At 34.9% G+C, this 20018-nt stretch overlaps 2 protein-coding genes across 3 annotated transcripts; both read left to right on the top strand.

Annotated features, from left to right (window-relative positions):
• The first annotated feature begins 1422 nt into the window (after positions 1-1422).
• On the top strand, positions 1423-8888 carry LOC143563630 (TORTIFOLIA1-like protein 5). 2 transcript variants are annotated; one of them, XM_077051129.1, is made up of 6 exons: positions 1423-1795; positions 2715-3320; positions 4375-4489; positions 5818-6269; positions 7936-8316; positions 8859-8888. In XM_077051129.1, the coding sequence occupies exons 1-5, from the start codon at positions 1577-1579 to the stop codon at positions 8299-8301; spliced, it is 1758 nt and encodes a 585-aa protein (XP_076907244.1). In that variant the 5' UTR covers positions 1423-1576; the 3' UTR covers positions 8302-8316; positions 8859-8888. The 2 variants fall into 2 exon arrangements, with proteins under 2 accessions (XP_076907244.1, XP_076907243.1); XM_077051128.1 differs by lacking the exon at positions 8859-8888 and having other exon boundaries at positions 7936-8406.
• Positions 8889-14713: 5825 nt separating this feature from the next.
• On the top strand, positions 14714-17961 carry LOC143563634 (transcription factor MYB1R1-like). The gene is made up of 3 exons (XM_077051136.1): positions 14714-14942; positions 16161-16276; positions 17950-17961. Exons 1-3 carry the CDS (start codon positions 14714-14716, stop codon positions 17959-17961), a joined length of 357 nt encoding a protein of 118 aa, XP_076907251.1.
• The last annotated feature ends 2057 nt before the right edge of the window (positions 17962-20018 follow it).

Below are 20018 nucleotides of genomic sequence, written 5' to 3'. Positions count from 1 at the left end.
GTACTCAAGTCTTGCTAGACTGAGCCAATAGTACATATTACACCCAATCACATCCGTTCCACATCCATCACACAAAAAATAAAAAACGATTATTCAAAACGAACATAAACAAACCACACTTTCAATTCAAGTTCCCCAATTTCCTTATATTCTTCACCCATATATAAAAAAACCTTTTGATATCTTCCTTGATTATATTGACTAAGTCTCTTGTTTTGCTGAAGAGTGATCCATTCTTCGCATTTCAAATACACCATGAGATTATTGACTGTGTTACCCGTTTTTCCGGTCTCTTGTCTTTTACGTAAATGCATTTTTAAAAGATCACAAGTCTTAAAAGCATAAACTAAAGGAACTCCACATCAAGTACTTAAGAATTACCATATAACCGAGGTCACATTATAATAGAAGGTTTTCCACCTACTTCATTACATAATCGCATAAGTCCTAATTTGAATTACATGATTAAATTTAAAATTATATTAGCCAACTAGCTTTTGAACCCATGTATTACACGGGATTTGTAAAATAATAAAGATAAAAAGACCATTATCTGAAAAAATGAACAAAATTATAGATAAAATATATATTACAAACAATAAGAAGTCTAGTTACTCAAATTTACAAATTCGAATTTTTTATATACAACATTTGCAAAAATTGTTTTAACCAATTAACCGTGGATAACTATGATAATGAGATGAGAGATTAAAGAATTAAAAGATAAATTATAACCCATTTCTCAACATTGTTTTGTCCCATGACCCATGGATACGTAGGATAAATAAGATGAGAAATTAGAGAATTATTTGGCAAAATTATTTTGACCTATGACCAATGGAAAGTTATGATGAATGAGATGAAAGATTAGAGAATCAGAAAGGAAATTATAACTCATTTGTCAATATAGGTTTGCTCCATAACCCATGGATATGTTGGATGAATGAGAAGAGAGATTATACCAATAATGAATATGAGATTGCCTCATTATTTTATTTTATTAGTATAGTTAGATCAACCGGTGATTGATTGATAAAATATAAACTTGGTGTTCCATGTAACCTATGTTCGATTATTGTCCCCACAACATTTAATTTCAAAGACATCAGGGTGATAATGATTGCTCATACTAGTTGGATTTTTGAACTGAACGAGTTTTATCTCACCGCATTATCATATTTTTGAGCGAGTGTTCACGAATGTTAGTCTTATGTGAGGTTTTTTCCCGGACTAAAATACGACTGTAACCTGATATGATAGGCTCGTTGCCTGTTAAAAATAATAATAATTTTTAATTATATTAACTTTTTTTTTAAACGGCCAACTAAGTAACGCCGGATACTCTGTACGCGGCCCTCATTGGCTAAAGTTCGGATGGTATTATTAATTTTTCTTAAATTTCTGGAAATATCTGGTGCTCTTCCCACACGTTCTCGTTATCATCTCTATATTTATAAGCAATAAATTCCGTATATATATATATACCCAATCCACTTCCACCTTCAACAGAACACCGGCGTTAACTCCGGCACCATTTTAACAGAATATTCCATTACCCCTAACAAGATTCCAACCAATGTCTCTCTCCAAACGAGTCTCCTTACAACCACCGTCAGGTCACGTGGCTCACGACCTCAAACACCGTGTGATCACGTGCCTCAACAAGTTATCTGACCGTGACACACTCGCCGTTGCTTCGTTGGAGCTTGAATCCATTGCCGTTACTCTTAACCACGAATCCTTCGCTCCGTTTATTAGTTATTTGTCCGCAACGACGTCGTCCGATAAATCTCCGGTACGGAAACTTATCTGTTCGGTTTCGGTTTTTTCGGTTTTGAAAATGTTTGTCTGAAAAGAGAATTAGGAAATAAATAATGGATATAGGTATAAATAATTTTGTTAATTGTTTATTTATAGACATATAATTATATAATTAAGCAAAACTATTTGAGTTAACATATTTTTATTAAGTGGAGTATAAATTATTTAAAATAAAAAATAAAAATAAATTAAAATCTAGAAATTCGCTCCGGTTATGTTTTTTTTGGTTTTTATTATATACGGAAAACCAAAACCAAACCGCTAGTTCGGTTTTCGCAAAAAATGAAACCAAACCGTCATTTTTGGTTTTGGTTTTTCGGATTTTTTTTAAGCCTTGAACAATGCTCAAGACGGCTTGATTTGTGCTTTAATTCGGGTGTTTCGGGTTTTTGAACTTCCGATTAACAAAACTTAAGTTGTTTGAAGCGCCGGTTCGGTTGTTTCGTTGTGGCTGGTTTTTCGATTACGGTTTCGTTTTGGTCGGCCTTTTTGTATCATTTCAGCCCGGTTTCGGTTTCTTTTTATGTTTTGGTCGGTTTTCTCGGTTTTGGTTTTGGTCCGTTTCGGTTAGTTTTTTTCAGTATTTGTGTTTTGTTTCGATTTTTTCGAATTTTCTTCGTTTTGGTCCGGTTATACGCGTTTCTACGCTCGTTTAAACATTCTTAACCAACTTTCGACGCTGTTCACGAGTTGAGTTCGGGCTTGAAATTAAACAAGGCAGCTCAGCTAGGATCGAGCTCGAAACTGAAGTTAAGCTAGCCTAAGATCGAGCCAACGAGCCGAGCTTGGGTCGATTTTTGGCGGTTACAAAAATTAGGCAACTCAGCTCACGTTGTTTCAAATCAAGTCTTTTTAGCTAGTTTGTACTAATACTATGTTTTTACCATGTTTAGGTACGGAAACAATGTGTCCGTATCCTCGGGTTTCTGTCGGAAACCCACGGCAACACACTCTCACCGCACATCACCAAGATGCTTTCCACCGTTGTACGGCGGCTCCGCGACAGCGACTCCGCCGTCCGGTCAGCCTGTATCGCGGCCGTAACATCAATCGCATCAGAAATCACAAACCCATCATTTTCCACCATCTCAAAACCCTTAATTGACGCTGTTATGACGGAGCAGGATCATAACGCTCAAGTCGGATCCGGGTTATGTTTATCGGCTGCTATTGAAGCCGCGCCTGATCCTGAGCCGGCGCAGCTGCAGAAGCTGTTGCCCAGGGTTTTGAAGTTGATTAAGTCGGATGGGTTTAAGGCTAAACCGGCGTTGTTAAATGTTATTGGGAGTATTGTTGGAGCGGGTGGTGGTAATGCGTTTAATCGGAGTTCGTTGGGTTTGGTGGTTAATTGTTTGGTGGAGTTTTTAAGTAGTGAGGATTGGGCGGCGAGGAAGGCGGCGGTTGAGGCGTTGGGACGGTTGGCGGTTGCGGAGAAGGTGAGGTTATCGCCGTTTAGGGCGGCGGGTCTTGCTTCGTTAGAGAATCGGAGATTCGATAAGGTATCTATCATTAAATGTTGATAATAGTCATAAAACTGTTTCGTACGGACCTGTTGACATGACATAAAAGTTAAATAAGTTTGGGGTTGAGCTTAACATGACTAGGGGTGCAAACGAGCCGAGCTGCTCGCGAGCTATTGAAATCGGCTCGTGAAAAATCTTGATTGAGCCGAGCTTAATCGATTCCGACCCCGAGCCTAAAAGTAAGGTCATTTAATAAACAAGCCCGAGCTCAAGCTTCTCTTATCGAGCTTGAACAGGTTCGCGAGCTTATACGAGTCTGTTATTTATACAATTTTTTAATATATATATATATATTTAATAGTTATTGATTATGATATTTAATGTTATGAAAAAATAACTAAATAATATATATTATTTTATATATAAAGTTATAATTGAAAAAAATATATAAATATATACAAATTAATTGATAAATAGTAAACGAGCTGAGCTTGATCTTGAAAATCTACTCACGAGCCGAGCTCGAGCTCTGAAAATTAAGCTCAAAATGAGCCCAGCTCGGACTCGGCTCGGCTAGTTTGCATCCCTAAATATGACGTGTTTAAATCGTGTCTAAACAGATTAACACATGTTAACCTGTTTAAACATGTTTATGTTTTTTTAATTTGTTTTAGAAAATAAAATATATGCGTTACTAAGTAGATGTTATGATTTGATTTTTAGATTTTAATGTATTTTTATATTTTAAATATGCTAAGGATTATGCATTAGTTAAGAGTCTTAAGACTCTTATTTGTTTCACTACATATGGGATATTTATCGTGTCTAGGTCCCTAAACAGGTCGCTAATCAGGCCGTGTCGTGTAACCTGTTTTTAAACAGGTTTCTGTTTGGAAAAAACGACACGATTAGTTATCGTGATGTGCTTGAAAAAAATTGACACGATCGGTTATTGTGTCCTGTTCTTGTCTAGCACCACTGGTTATTGTGTCGTGTATGATATGTTATGCCAGTCCTAAATTCACACCTAAACCGCAAACTACTCACCTTCTTGCTAAGATTTGAAATTTGATTTAAACAAATGTATTAGGTGAAGGTAGTTCGTGAATCAATGAACCAGACGTTAGAGCTGTGGAAGGAGATTCCGGGGCATCAAGATGAGGTTCCTGCTTCACCTTCATTGAATGACAGTTCATCTTCTAAAGGTAAACTGTTTCACTGATTAATTAGTTCTTAGTTATGTGTGTTAAGTATGCTCAATTGTTCATTTTGTTTGGTCAAACAATACTTATGGCTGATGATTATTAGGTAAGCGATTTAGATGATCTAAACTAAGATTATTCATACCTTGAGCTGGAAAAATGCTTGTTAATTATATCTCTTAGGTGTTAAATTTAGAAAACAATAATCAAAGTTTATGAAGCAGACGTTTTGTTTCCTTTCGTTTCTTTATTTTAGGATTTGGAGTTTTTAGTAGGGGTGACAATTTATGCACGATATGGGACACGTGAAAAACATGAAACATGAAAATAATCGAGTTTTTGGTTCGTATGTATAACCAGCTTAATAAACATGTCGTGATCAAGTTGACTTGTGTAAACTTTGTATAAACGGAAATCTAACTAAATCGAATCTAGAACTAGAATGTAGAGAGAATCTCAAACAGTAAAAATGTGATTATAAGTTATAGTTTGATACAATGATTCTAACTAGGTATTTATAGTGGTTGGTAAATAATTGTAATTAACTAACTAACTAATAATAACTATTAGCTAATTAAATTTTACACTTTGACAACTTGTTCAACACGTTTACTTAAACGGATTAAATATGCGAGTTGATACGCCTAACGATACGCCTAACTCGTTTAGAGAGAACTGTGGTTTGACCAAATCCGCGGTTTTAGTCCAGTAGTTTCAAATTTGCGGTTTTAGTCCAATAGTTTTGTTTTCACTTGCAATTAAGCCCTGCCCCACTAACCTCGTTAAGTGGAAGACGAAGATGAAACAGGGGCACACTGATTAGTGTTGGGTTTGTGTATGTGTTTAATCGGCAGAGAGAGGGCATAATGATAGTTATTGATGTGTTTTTGGGTTTTAATTTGGGGAGATAAAAATCTTGGGAAGTAAAAGGACAAAATTGCCCCTTACATGAAGGGCACACTGATGGATTTAACGACCAAACTTAACGGGGTTAGTGGAGTCGGGTTTAATTGCAAATGAAACAAAACTATTGGACGAAAACTGCAAATGTGAAACTATTGGACTAAAACCACAAGGACGAAAGCCGCATTTCCCTCACTCGTCTATTATATAGTCGACCCATTTAAAATTAGACAAAGAAATAAAACTTATTTATCCAATAAGGTCACCTTGTTTCCGACTCGTTTAATCCACATATTACAACCCACCAAGCCGTATACAACCTGTTAACTTGTTTTGAATCTTTTGGATGAATATTTATTAACAAAGATCAACTTGTTTACGACTCAATTATCATTTTCTAAATATTATTTGCGCCACGTCTTTTATAGTTGCGGTTTTGGAGACTTCACCGAAGGAAACACTTTCTATTAGCAAGCAATCTCCAGCTCAACGTTCATCTCCAACTACAACACCACAAAGTAGAAGTCCTCCAAAGAGTAATTACAGGAAACATAGTGTTTCAGTTGCTAGAAAGATGGAGTACTTTGATCAAGAAACCAATGCAAAAGTCAATGCTTACGTACCCGTATCTGCAGCATCTGATACAATGGATACCGATAAAAACATCATCTTAGAAACGGAAAAAAGAGTAGTTTCTAACAAATCAAGATTTGGGTCTCGTCCCGTTTCGTTTGTTGATGACGAATGTGAATTATACAAAGATGGGAATCCGATGGAACATGTTTATGAGAATCAGAGAGAAGTTGAGGATTTGTCTCGGATCCAAAAACAGCTTGTGCAGATTGAAAACCAGCAGTCAAATCTCTTGAATCTTTTACAGGTATTTTGCTTCTTCTTTAACTATTTATATATGTATCTATATAGATAGAGGTTCTGGTTCATTGCTATAGACTAAATTATTGCGAGAGCAAAAGGAACAAACCTAAATCGTTTAAATTTTCTATCAATGGTTTATATCTTTAAAAAGAGTAAACTGTGATTTTCGCCCCTGTGGGTTGTCCAAATATGCGGTTTTACTCCAATAGTTTTAAATTTGCGATTTTCGTCTCTGTGGTGTTATTTTACTTGCAATTAAACCCGAATTCACTAACCCCGTTAAGTCTGGTCGTTAAACCTATCAGCGTGCCCCTCACGTGAGGGGCAGTTTTGTCCTTTTTCTCCCAAATTACAACCTAGCCCCTCAAGTAAGGGGGCTTGTGAATTAAGACTGAGGTTTATTTTGGGAGAAAAAGGACAAAACTGTCTCTCACGTGAGGGGCACGCTGATGGGTCTAATGACCAGACTTAACGGAGTTAGTGAATTCGGGTTTAATTGCAAGTAAAATGAAACCACGGGGATGAAAATCGCAAATTTAAAACTATTGGACTAAAACCGCATATTTGGACAAACCATAGGGACGAAAATCGCAGTTTACTCCTTTAAAAACTTTTACTTTATACGTACAAATGTCTATGTTATATACATAAAAAAAACTATTAAACTAATTTGTTAATATATTTTTCTTTCACTTATAAAATTTACCTACACATGATGTGTGGTATGTGTAGGAAATATACCTGCTGATGATACACATAACCTACACATCAGGTTCTATAAATAAACGACTTTGTATATTTATCTAGAATGTTAAAAGTGATGAATAAACTTTGTATTCCAACGATTTTTCTTGTATTTTAAAATCTGAGAGAATGAATGATTGATCTTGTTCTTTTTTTTCCTCGCAATAAATTGTCTTTTGTGTGTGTGTTATCAAACCATAAGTATATTATTAACTTTCATACAATAAAAAAATATAATTCAAAAAATAAATAAATATTAGAAACAAATAATATAAAACAACCCCCGTAGAATGGGGATAAAAACTAGTGTATATATATAGAGAGAGAGAATCCTTTCAACACATAAACAATTTTAAGCAGAGTACTGCAAAAACCGTATAAACACACGAAGCATTTAATTCACCAATGTGTATTCGCTAGTGAATATATCATAATATTTAATGATTCTAAGAATGGTGTATATACTAATTAGAGTGAACTGCGGTTTTCGTCCCTGTGGTTTGTACAAATATGCGGTTTTAATCCAATAGTTTCAAATTTGCGATTATCTTCCCTATGGTTTCATTTCACTTGCAATTAAACCCAAATTCATTAACCCCGTTAAGTTTGGTTGTTAAACCCATCAGCGTGCCCCTCACGCAAGGGGCATTTTTGTCCTTTTTCTCTTCAAATAAACCGTAATCGTAATTCGCAAGCCCCTTCACGTGAGGGGCTGGGGTGTATTTGAGGAAAAAAGGACAAAATTGCCCCTCACGTGAAGGGTACTATAAGTGTTGTTTAATCACCAAACAATGTGTCTATTGTGAGTAAAATGGCTCTTAAATATTTTGTGGTTTTCAAATCTAGTGATTTTCATTTGAACCGACACAAAGTCTTACCCAATACTGGTTCTCTATTGAATGAATCTCTGTATATTTAATGTTCAGAAATCTATTGGAAGTTCACGCAATGGAATGAATTCTTTGGAGACACGAGTAAACGGTCTAGAGAGGGCATTGGATGAAATGTCATATGACTTAGCATTATCAACCGGGAGGGTTTCAAGCAGTGATTCATGCTGTATGGGTACCGAATATTTGAGCCTTAATTCTTGGTGGAGGGCAGAAGTGTCATTTTCTAATCCAAGGTCACCTTTCCGCGCAAATCACCAATACACGCCAGGAAACGAGTTTGGAAATCCTGGGAGACGTTTCGAGACATTATTAAGTGCTCGAAAGCAGAAAGCCACACAAGGGCAAAACCATAATTTTGACAGATTTGATGGGGGCTCTTTAGCCAGTTACATACATTAGCATATCTAAAACCAGGTATGGTTTCAACACATTTACTTATTAACGGGTTGACTTGGTTTATGTTTTATGTATAACTAGTTGAACCTCGAAAATTGTCTAAACTAAGGGTGCAAACGAGCCATGCCATGTCCAAGCTCGACTAGGCTCGAGCTCGGCTTGTTTATTATTTATTAATTAATTTATATAAATCTTTAATTATTTATATATTATATATTTTTGTAATTATAATTTTTATATATAGCATAATATATATTATTTTTTATATTTTTATTAATAATTAATAATAGTTATTATAAAATTTGATATAAATAATATTCCAGTTTAGGCTAACAAGCCAGCTCGAGCTCGATATGTGCAGCTCGGGGTCGAGCTAGTTTAAGTTTGGTTCGGTTCGAGCTTTTAACGAGTCGATCTCGAGTAGCTCAAGAGCCTGCTTGGCTCATTTACACCCATAGTCTAAACTCTATACTGTAAATTTTAGTGCATGAAATTTTCAAGTAATTTTATTCAAAGCATTAGGTTGATTTTTTAACTCGTTTATTTGTTTATCGTCTCAGATCTTATATCAAAGTTAATAGGTGTTTTTATCGTTTGCGAGTATCAGCGTTTGATGGGATCATGTACGGTATACATTCGTTATATTATAACACGGGTTGCTATTGAGGTAGATTATGTATAGAGAAGCATGACTTATTTACATATACACAGCCTCTTATGTTGATGAGTTAAAATTTATATATGTTCACAAAGTTGAATTATATATATATTTTGTGTGGTTTTGCTCTCATTGCATATTTAAATATTAAATAAATAAAAAGTCTGATGGTATGCTGGTAAACAATGGTTCAAGCAGCTTTGTTTCTGCTTTTTTAACATGCTAGTTTATAAGAGCATCCCGGGATCTTAACGAATGAAGCCACATCAGCCTGGATGAAGAGTCGAAGACACGTCCCACTTTTCATGGGATTCGATCTCATATACTCCAAACCGTTAGTTCAGTTTGTTTGTCGGCCTATGAACTACTGCCCAACAGGGCCGGCCCGTGGGTTAGCGAAACCAAGTAAGGGCTTTAGGCCCACACTTAAATATAGATATATTATAATGGGCAGATTTGGTGGTAAGCTGTAATTCATGAGTTCAAAACTGGTAGCAGGCGTTTTTTCTTTTCATGACTGTCATGAAAATGCCACAAAATCTCATTTCGATTTACGCCTCCAAAATCGTTGAGCCGGCCCTGCGGCCCAAACAAACAACCTAACCCATCGGACTTTAATAACCGTAGCAGGCCTAAACATAAACAACCCATAAAACATTTGTTCAAAGTACTAAACATGCCCGATAACAAAGGTAAACGAAATGAACATAACAAGCAGCCCACGAATGAATTAACGGGTCACAAGGTTTGCCTCTTGTACAGTACAAGGAAGATTGTATACAGAGGTTATTACTTATTAATATACTAAAGTTTTGTTATGGCTGATTTTTGGTAGATGATGCTGCAGATCTATAAGTTAAATATATATATATATATATATATATATATATATATATATATATATCATTGCTATTCCTTTTTTATATTTCTTTAATCTATTATTTTCATAGAACATGTGAGACTAGATACAATGCATATGGACATGGTCATAGTTTACACTAGATACAATGCACTTGGCCATAGTTTACATCCCACACATCAAGTTCTGAGTAGCCAGCAATTCTTGTACATGATGCAACATAAGTTGTATGATAACGGTTTATAGGCCGCACGGAACGAATGCAGAAGGAACAATGGCGGGAAAGAGGTGGCAATGAGGTACCTTTGGAAGTTGGAACATTGTTTCATGGCCTTCAGGGTGGCAAGGCACGGGGGCAGAAGCAGGGACCGCTCACTGATTTGGAGAAAAGTTTGTAGAGGGCGGAAGCAGTTAGGAGAGGAACGCAGGGCTCGGGTGAGTAGGAACACTTTAGGTACATAATTTAGATAGTAAAAAATTTTATAAAGTCAGTTTAACTGTCACTCGTTAAAAATTGACCGATCTAAGCAACACACAATTTATCTTGTATGAATTATACCAAATCTAACCCGTACGAATAACACCCGTTAGAGGTACATTTTTAGGTCTCAAAGAGACATGGTGTGGTGGTAAGATGTATCTTCTCTATCCAAAATAAAATCTATTTAGGTATATATACACTTATAAAAGTTCATAAATAAGTAATAACCTTCCTACAATAATGAATTACAGAACTATTCACACATGACACATGTAATACTCTGGGAGAATAATTTTTTATTATTAATTAACTAAGTATTTAACAGGGTTCGTGCGCCGGTAGGAGATACCGATTTTTTCCCTGTGGATATGGGACTCCACCAAGGATCGGCGTTAAGCCCGTTTCTTTTCACGGTAGTCATGGATGAGCTGTCCAAGTCGATTTAGGAGCCTATCCCATGGTGCATGATCTTTGCGGATGATATTGTGTATGGCTGAGACTAAACAAAGCTTGAACGAAAGGCTAGAGGAGTGGCGTGTAGCTTTAGAGGATAAAGGTTTAAGAATTAATCGCTCTAAGACAGAGTACCTTTGTTGTGACTTCAGTGGTGTTGGTGATAGCGAGGACACCCAGATCACTATCGAGGACCAGGTGGTTCCGCAGATAACGAAGTTTAAATATCTAGGATCGTTTGTCCAAAGCAATGGAGAGATAGACAGTGACATAACCCACCGCATACAAGCTGGATGGTGTAGGTGGAAAGCAGCCACTGGGGTTTTGTGCGACAAGCGGTTCCCATCTAAATTAAAGGGGAAATTATATAGACTCGCAGTTAGACCTGCAATGTTGTATGGAACAGACTGTTGGGCCATCAAGAAGACACATGAGCGCAGGATGGAGGTGGCAGAGATGAGGATGCTGAGGTGGATATGCGGACACACTAGATTAGATAGGATTAGAAATGAGGTCTTTAGGGAAAGATTAGGAATAGTTAGCATATCAGAGAAAATAAAGGAAGGGAGATTGAGATGGTTTGGGCATGTGAAGAGGAGACCGACAACAGTTCCAGTTAGAGTAGTAGAAGCCTTCATTGTGGAAGGAAAGAGGAGTAGAGGCAGACCTAAATTGACTTGGGATGAGAGAATTAGACATGACTTGACAGAGTTGCACCTCTCTGAGGACATGGTCCAGGATAGAGATTCGTGGAGACGTAGGATTAAGGTTAACGACTTCTAGGGAAAGGTACCTAGTTAGCTTAGCTTTCTATTTAGAGTCTAGTTGGCTAGCCTTGCTCCTTGTTGTTTATGAATATTTTTTTGTTTGATGCTGCTTTTTGTTTCCTATGCCCTTTTCTTAGTAGGTTACAGATTCATTGCTTTTTTGGTAGTTTGTTATCTATGTATTGCTAAGTGCCTTTTGCTTGTAGGATGTATGTTTACTATGATTACCTGTATGTAGCTTTATGAGCCGGGGGTCTCTTTGGAAGCAGCCTCTCTATTCTCTCGGATAGAGGAAAGACTTGCCTACATCCCCCACCCTCCCCTGACCCTACCGATAGCGTGCTATGCGGTGGGATATACAGGGCTTGATTGATTGATTGATTTAACATGGTATAAAATCTGTTAGCAATAATATACATTCATCACTTGTATTATACATACATAAAGTTTGTGTTCATGTGTTATTGGGAGAGACAACTGATCCGAAAACCAGCAAAATAAAGGTCAAAATCATACACGCGCCACATTTTCTCTAGACGACTCAGTTGGTTGGGATAATTTAGTTGAGACAACAAATCAAAGCTTAATATACAAACATGTTTTCATTCATTCGGTTAAAGTAGTGATAAAGCCGAGTGCTTGTACCTTCTTAGGCACATTATCGCCCACTAACTTATGCCATCAACCCGACCCGACACTCAAACATTTCACGAATGGAGAGTTAGGAATGGTCAAGCCCACACAAACCATTCAGCTCTCAGTCTCTTTGATTCTTTCTCGCTACAATATCTATGTAGCCCCTCCACTACATATAGCCTAATTATAAGTATTTAACTTAATAATAAAATAAAAATTACACCTATGACGTATTACTTCTCATGTCAATCAATATTGTTAAGTATAGATATGAGAAACTTTCAATTTTGTTCTATTTTTTTTATTAGTGAAAACTTTACACGAGTAAAGTTCTCATATCATGCATAGCCAATAAGCGTCAAAACAATATGGTAAGAACTTGTCATGTGTTTACGATATCTTTCCTGTTCATGACTCTGTAAAATTTTCCTACCAAAAATATATTAATACATATTTAGATTTGAAAAATGATTCATATTAAATATTAATATTTAAAATATCATATTTTGTACAGACACTCCTAAAAAGTCGAATCAAACATGGTATATTAAATGGTAGATGAACATACAACTAAGTTTTGCAATACAAATTATTGTCGTTAGAATAAACGTGTGTTGACTAGGAGTAAGAAATGAGTTGAACGTCACAATGCCATTTGTAGTATCGTATTTATGGTGATATCTACTAGTTTTGATAATAACTTAATAAGGCTTCCATAATTGACAAATTGTAACCTAGTCATATTACTTGTCATTACGAATTTGGGTTATCTTGCATGATGGTTCATGTGTTATATCATGTCTAGATTATTTACACGCAATCAACTTTAAATAAAATTTCTAATTATATAAAAAACCATAAAGGCTTACATTAGACCAAGTGTTACGAAGATGGTGGGGGCGCCACTCACCTGCCATCTCAACACACTTCAACCCAATTCACCATAACACCTCCATAGCGTCAATTATCTATTATGCGGGGTCCATCCCATTTCAACCAATCATTTTCTTTGAGTTGGTTAGTTAAAGCTCACTGCCTACGCGACAATGGCGTGGTGCCTATGTGTAGGGGTGAATTGTTCAAACGAGCCGAGTTGCTCGAGATCGACTAGTGAAAAAGCTTGATCGAACACAGCTTAAACGAGCTCGGGTCCGAACTCGAGCCTAAAAGTGAGCTCGTTTAATAGTCGAGCACAAATCTGAGCTTTACTTATCATGCTCGAACTAGATCGTGAACCTAAATAAGCATGTCATTAAATAAAATTTTCAATTATAGATCGTTAATAATTATTAATAATTCTAGATAATATTATTCAAAAATAACTAAATAATATATATTATGTTGTATATACGATTATAATTGAAAAAAAAACTTTATAAAAGTAATTATAAACATATAAAAATTAATTAAAATATAGAAAACAAGCCAACACCGACCATAGAAAACTACTAATTAGCCGAGCTCAGGCTTTAGAAATAGAGATCGAAACGAGTCGAGCTCGAACTATGTAAAAGTTAGGCTCAACCAGTTTACATCCTTGTCTATGTGATGTTTTAACTAACCAAACCCCAACATGTAATCTTAGGCATGTGTACTGGAGGTGCTACAAAATGGGGCGATCTGTGTCATGTGGCGTCCAATTAGCAAAATGTGGGTTTTTGTTTTAGGGGTGTAGTGTTGTAGCCCAATACACACACACACACATGTATATATATACCACACACAACGCAATATAATAATATTCATCAAATGTTTGTCGGCGACAAATAACACTCGTCCTCCCCCTTTGTCACCCATGTCAATGCCCCCGGGGGGGGGGGGTGTTCCTCCATTTTGTAGTCTCCATCGCCCCATTACGCACAACCTTACAAGAAGTCGTGAACACAAAGGTGAGAAACTAAACCATCTGTAACGCCATGTGTAGTGGAAGAACTACAAAATGTGGTGTTTTGTGTCATGTGACGCCCAACCAACAAATGATAAGTTTTTGTTTTTGGGTGTAATGATGTTGTAGCCTAATATATATATATATACATATATATACCACACAAACAATTATAATAATAATAATAAAAACAAAAGAAAACGAGGAGAGAAGAATTTGTCCCCCATCCCCCACACCACATTTCACCCCCTTTATCATCCGAGGTGGTGTTTAAAAGCAAAATCGGCCTATTTAGCCCCATTTTCTCGCCCACTACAAGTGTAAGTTCCTAATTAGCCTAGCCCATAGGGTTAGTACTTACTGGACATGTAAACCACTAGTCCTGCGTAACATCTAAGCAAAACTCTTAATCTTAAAATTAAAACCACCTCATAGCTCTTCTTATTACACACCACCACTTGTCACATATTAACCTAAAAAATAAAAAAATAAAATAATCCCCATATTTAACACCAACTCACCTATCAAAATCCACATTTCCTTCCATCCACTTATTATTATTATTATTATTATTATTATTATTATTATTATTCACTCTCTCTCTTTCTCAAACCTTATAGAAACAAACAATAACAATAAGCCAATAACACAATAACAATAACACAATAACTCAGTAATGTCAACCGTACCTTCAAATGCCTCTGATGCTACTTCCGGTAACGGCATCATGTTACTCGGAGTCCGGTTAACGGAGACCGTTACCGGTGGATTCAGGAAGAGTGTGAGTATGAATAATTTAACGCAGTTTGACGAACGGAATCAGGAATCTAACGCCGTAGATGCCGCTGGATATGCTTCCGATGACGTCGTGCATGCGTCAGCTCGTACTCGAGAACGGAAGAGAGGTAGTTATTATTAATATTATTAATTATTATTATTATTAGTATTATTATTGTTCGATTAATCAATTTGTTCTGTGAGTTCGATTAGTGATATGTTTTGGATGACGTCATTCATACGTCATCAGCTTATTGCTAGTGAATCGTGTAATCGTTAGCGTTGATTTTTGTTCCGTGAGTTCGATTAGGTTTTTGTGATTCAGTAATTTAGTGATATGCATTTGATGACGTCGTGCATACGTCAGCTTGTAGTCGAGGTAGTTATTTCGTTTCTAGTGGACCGATTGGTGTAGTTTTCATTTCTGATTGATGTTTTGTAGTTGCGTCTTTTTGTTTTATGAAAGTCGTCGTTTGGAGAAAAAAAGTTATTTCGTTCTATGATTTCTTTTTGTGATTTAAGTGATGGAGTTTAGGGGTGCAAACGAGCTGAGCTACTCGAGATAGGCTCATTAAAAAGCTCGACAGAGCCGAGCTTAATCGAGCCCGAGCTTAAGCTTAAAAGTAGGCTCGTTTAATAAAGAGCTCGAGCCCGAGCTTAAGCTTAAAAGTAGGCTCGTTTAATAAAGAGCTCGAGCCCGAGCTTCATATATCGAGCTCGAGCCGCCTCGCGAGCCTAAATGAGCCTGTCATTATGATTTATATAGTTTTAAAAATATATATTTTATAATTATTAATTAATACATATAATGTTATGAAAAAATAAATAAAAGTAATTAAATAATATATATTATTTTATACATAAAGTTATAGTTATGAAAAAAATAATTATAATTATATAAAATATAATTGATAAATAGTAAACGAGCCGAGCTTGAGCTTTGAAAATAGAACTCGAAACGAGTCGAGCTCGAGCTTTGTGCAAGTTAAACGAGCCGAGCTCGATCCTAGTCGAGCTCGGGCTCGGCTCGTTTGCACCCCTATTTAAGTCGATATTTTTAAGGCATGTTTAAATTTGTGGCTAAACATGTTTATATTTTCTAACTTAATATAAAATAACACAAAATATACGCATTGCTTATTATTACACGTCCTTAGCTTTACTACCTTGGCTGCTTACGACCTTCAACTTCAGTTGATGCTCGGTAAACAATATCTAAATTCTAGTCAATAGACACACCGCCAATCTTTAACTTTATCATGTTTCCAAATAAGTTCTAATTCGTGTTTGGAAAAAAAAACGGCACGATTAGTTATCTTATAATCGTGTCTTATCCTGTTTTGTAGGAGTGCCGTGGACAGAGGAGGAACACCGTCTATTTTTAGTCGGATTACAAAAGGTAGGAAAAGGCGATTGGAGAGGAATATCTAGAAACTTTGTGAAAACACGAACGCCGACTCAGGTGGCTAGTCATGCTCAGAAATACTTTCTCCGACGAACAAACCACAACAGGCGACGCCGGCGATCTAGCCTCTTCGACATTACTACTGATACGGTACCGTTTTCGAACATTGTTTTCCATTTTTTTATTCATTTATTTGTCAATTTATTGCATATATATATATTATATGATCTAACCTATCAAATGCTAGAAAAATTATTTAATTTTTGATTGGCGGATTTGATCTTTGTTTATGATGTTTACTCTGTTTTTGTCTTTTTAGTTAGTTGTTTGTATAAATATAAAATATATAAATTATTTTATAAAAGTATTTATGAGTTGACGTTAACATCAATTCAAATAAGGTTTTTATTTTTTTAACTTTAAAATATAAGAACAAATTTCTTATCAACTACAACTTGTAATCCATAATGTAAACCATTAAAAGAAATAGTGGATACATATAAAAAAGTAGTTGCATAACAAAATGTTTATAGATAAAAAAAGTATCAAAAGAAAGAAGACATGTTTGTACATTTCAATATAATTTAAAGATACACAAATAAGAATAAAGTGGATATACGAATAACTTATTTAATAATATGTAATATCTAACTATATGAGTTTTTCTATTTTTTTTTTAAAATAAAAATTTCTACCTTAAATCCTAATCTTGCATATGTAAGGTTTTTCCAACTTAAAACTTATAAAATCATCAAATTACAATAGAGAAACAGCTAAACGAACATAATTAAATATTAATACATAAAACATATAAAAACAAAAAATATATGACACCAAGAGTCTCTTTCTTAAATTATATATATATATATGATTGATTTCTTTTGAGAACCACTTTGAGTTTTAAGAACTCGAAAGAACTCAACGTAACAATTTTTTTTTTCGAATTTTTTTACACGTGTAATACTTAACTGTAAGTGATGTACAAAAAATTACGGTATTTTTTACACACCAAATCGACTTTTTACACATGTGTAACTAACGTTTAAACTTGTGTAATTATCAAAAATATTTATTCTCTCTCCTGCTTCATTTTTTAATTAAATTTAATCTCAACCACATATTTCATATCATTTAATTAAATGTATGGTTCAAAATTGAGTTCTTAAAGTTCTTAAAACTCACAATGGTTCTCAAAATAACCCTCCCCTATATATATATATATATGAGATGGATCTTGCGAGAAGTGATATTACAGCGAGAAGTGAATGTGTACTCCATTAATCCCTAATTTTTCACTCCCTTGCTTATGATGTTACCTACATGTATGTAGGTTGGTTGTATTTATGTCTTAATACACATTCAAACCTACCTATACACATAAAAATGTACCGAGACCAGAGACCGGGTATCTTTCGATCTCTTATTAATAATCCATTTTAAAAATTTTAAAAATTTATAATTGTCTTGATTTTCTAAAAATATATATGAATAGGCCATATGGATGTTTTACCCATACTTAACTGTCATCATTGAATAGTATATGGTCAGTACAGGCCACGCCCTAAAAACGCCTTCAATCATCAAAACGGCTAAAACGGGCTACCATAATTCGACCACTACACATATTCACATGCCTGTTTAGTATGGAACCAGCCCAAAATTACTCATAAATATTTCGAAAATTTCAGACTTTTTTTTTTTTTTTTTTTTGAGACATGGATTATAACTAGGTCATGGTGTGAATCAACACTTTAGAAGTTTAGCCTTGCATTAGGCTAAAACTATAAAAATAAAATAGCTAGGAAGTAAAGAATTGTACCTGAAATATGAAGGACTTTAAAACTTCAAAGATTTTTATTATCGAAGAAAATATTTTACAAGTGAAAAAGAGGGTTTTTGATCAGTAGTCTTCTGATCTCTCCCTCATACCAAAACCTACTACTCCTTTTATAATGGGAGTTTTAAAAATACAAACAAAAGAACAACAGAAAAAGTAATAATTATACATCATTATCTTGACAATTGTGTCCAAAAGAGATTCTATTTGTCTGGGCAGCTGGCTGTAATTATTGTACCTCTACCCAACTTTTTGAATTATTGATTCTCCTTTATTCAGACGCATGTGATCGGGGACCCATGATTTCGTCCTCATCATCAATTGATTCAATTATTTTCTTCTTTAACTTTTCCAATTTTGTCTTGGCCTTCATTGTGACCTCATCCATGACATCGTCTTCTGGATTCTGAGAATAACCTGCTAACATTGTATCTTCTTCTTCTTCTTGATTAGAAGATGGATTTGAAGAGTATGAAGATTGTCCTGGTTGAAAATTATTCATTAAATCTTCTTCCATGGCTGCAAAGTATTTTTCCAGTAAATCTTTTCTGGAAAGATCCTTTCCTTCTTTAATTGATATTTTCCTAGCAATTTGTTGAAATGGGCTAGGAGATTCTCTTTGAGATTGAACCTGAATTTGTTTTTGATACAAATCCAGAGTTGATTCAATTTGATCAATGGCCTCTTGACCCTCTATGACTCCTTCTTTATTTTTTGAAGTCAATTTCTTCCAAAATTTTGTATAGAAAATTCTTCTTAAACATGGAATATTTTGAGTGGTATAACCAACTTCTGAAGACCATCTCCATATCCATGGAATTCCAAATTCCGAAAAGAAAAATAGAGAAGGCATTCCTTCAATTAACTCATTATTATGAGTAGCTTCAATTATTCTGGGAGATAATTCAACCCATTTATTATAGTATCCTTTAAAGGATTCTGGTAAAATTTTTATAGATGTTCCATAGGAAATCCACCATTTTAAAAACCAATTAGGTATATCCTGGTTATAAACCTGAGGACATATCTTGAAGAACCAAGAATGTTTCTTCATCGGATTTTGATATAGAAAAGCTTTATTGAAAGCTTCAATATAATCCCAATAATTAAATTTGATGAGAGCACCAGATTCTGGATGACTCATCTCTTTTTCTTTTAATGGAGAATTTCCCCAATCTTCTAAGGATATTATCCTTTTGATAATTATTTTGCTATAGGTAAAAACCTTAGCATTTCCAGAATTATGATGAAAAATTTGAGCAGATTCGGTTGCTCTTAAAATTGATTCATAAACGAATCTTGATTTATAAATTCCAGCTGGATATGATCCAGTATCAAAAAACCTTTCCATTAAGGTCCATGGATTATCTTTCCATTTAAGATGTTTATTATCAAGGAGTAAAATTATTTCCTTATAAGGATTTTGATCATAAGAACCTTCATCAGATTCTTCTGGTTGAGTAACAATTGAATAGGAAGTATTGCTTCCTTTTTCCTTAGCTGCTTTGAAAGCTAGGAATTCCTGATATTCAGGATCATTAAATCGATTTTTCCCAGTATTACTGGATGAATTTGCTATATTAGCAATATTGGAAGCTATTAGCTTCTTTTGACCAAATTGTCCAATAATTGTTTCAGAATTATTATGAGAATTTCTGCCTTTTCCTCTATTGGAGGATCGGCCTCTTCCTCGCCATGGAGGATCCATCCCTGCAAATAAAAATTAAGCACAAGAGATTATTATCTCTTTTTCTTGAAGAATCTTCATTCGATTCTTAAAAATATAATATTGATGCCATTCACTATTTATAAGAAAATTTTTTTCTTGAGGATATAAAGAATAATCCATATTATATTCGGCTATTCTTAAGGCATGTCTCATCCTTATTCTGTATTCAAAATCAATTTGTCTTTGAATTTTTCCAATTGCAATTTTCAATGGTCCTTTAACTCCCATTAATT

Source organism: Bidens hawaiensis, unplaced genomic scaffold (assembly GCF_021521415.1).
Source record: "Bidens hawaiensis isolate Kalapana, Puna unplaced genomic scaffold, B.hawaiensis_p1.1 tig00021502_1, whole genome shotgun sequence".
Lineage (NCBI taxonomy): Eukaryota > Viridiplantae > Streptophyta > Magnoliopsida > Asterales > Asteraceae > Bidens > Bidens hawaiensis.
Note: the sequence above shows the minus strand (reverse complement) of the source record. Positions and strands in the feature narration are given on the sequence as shown.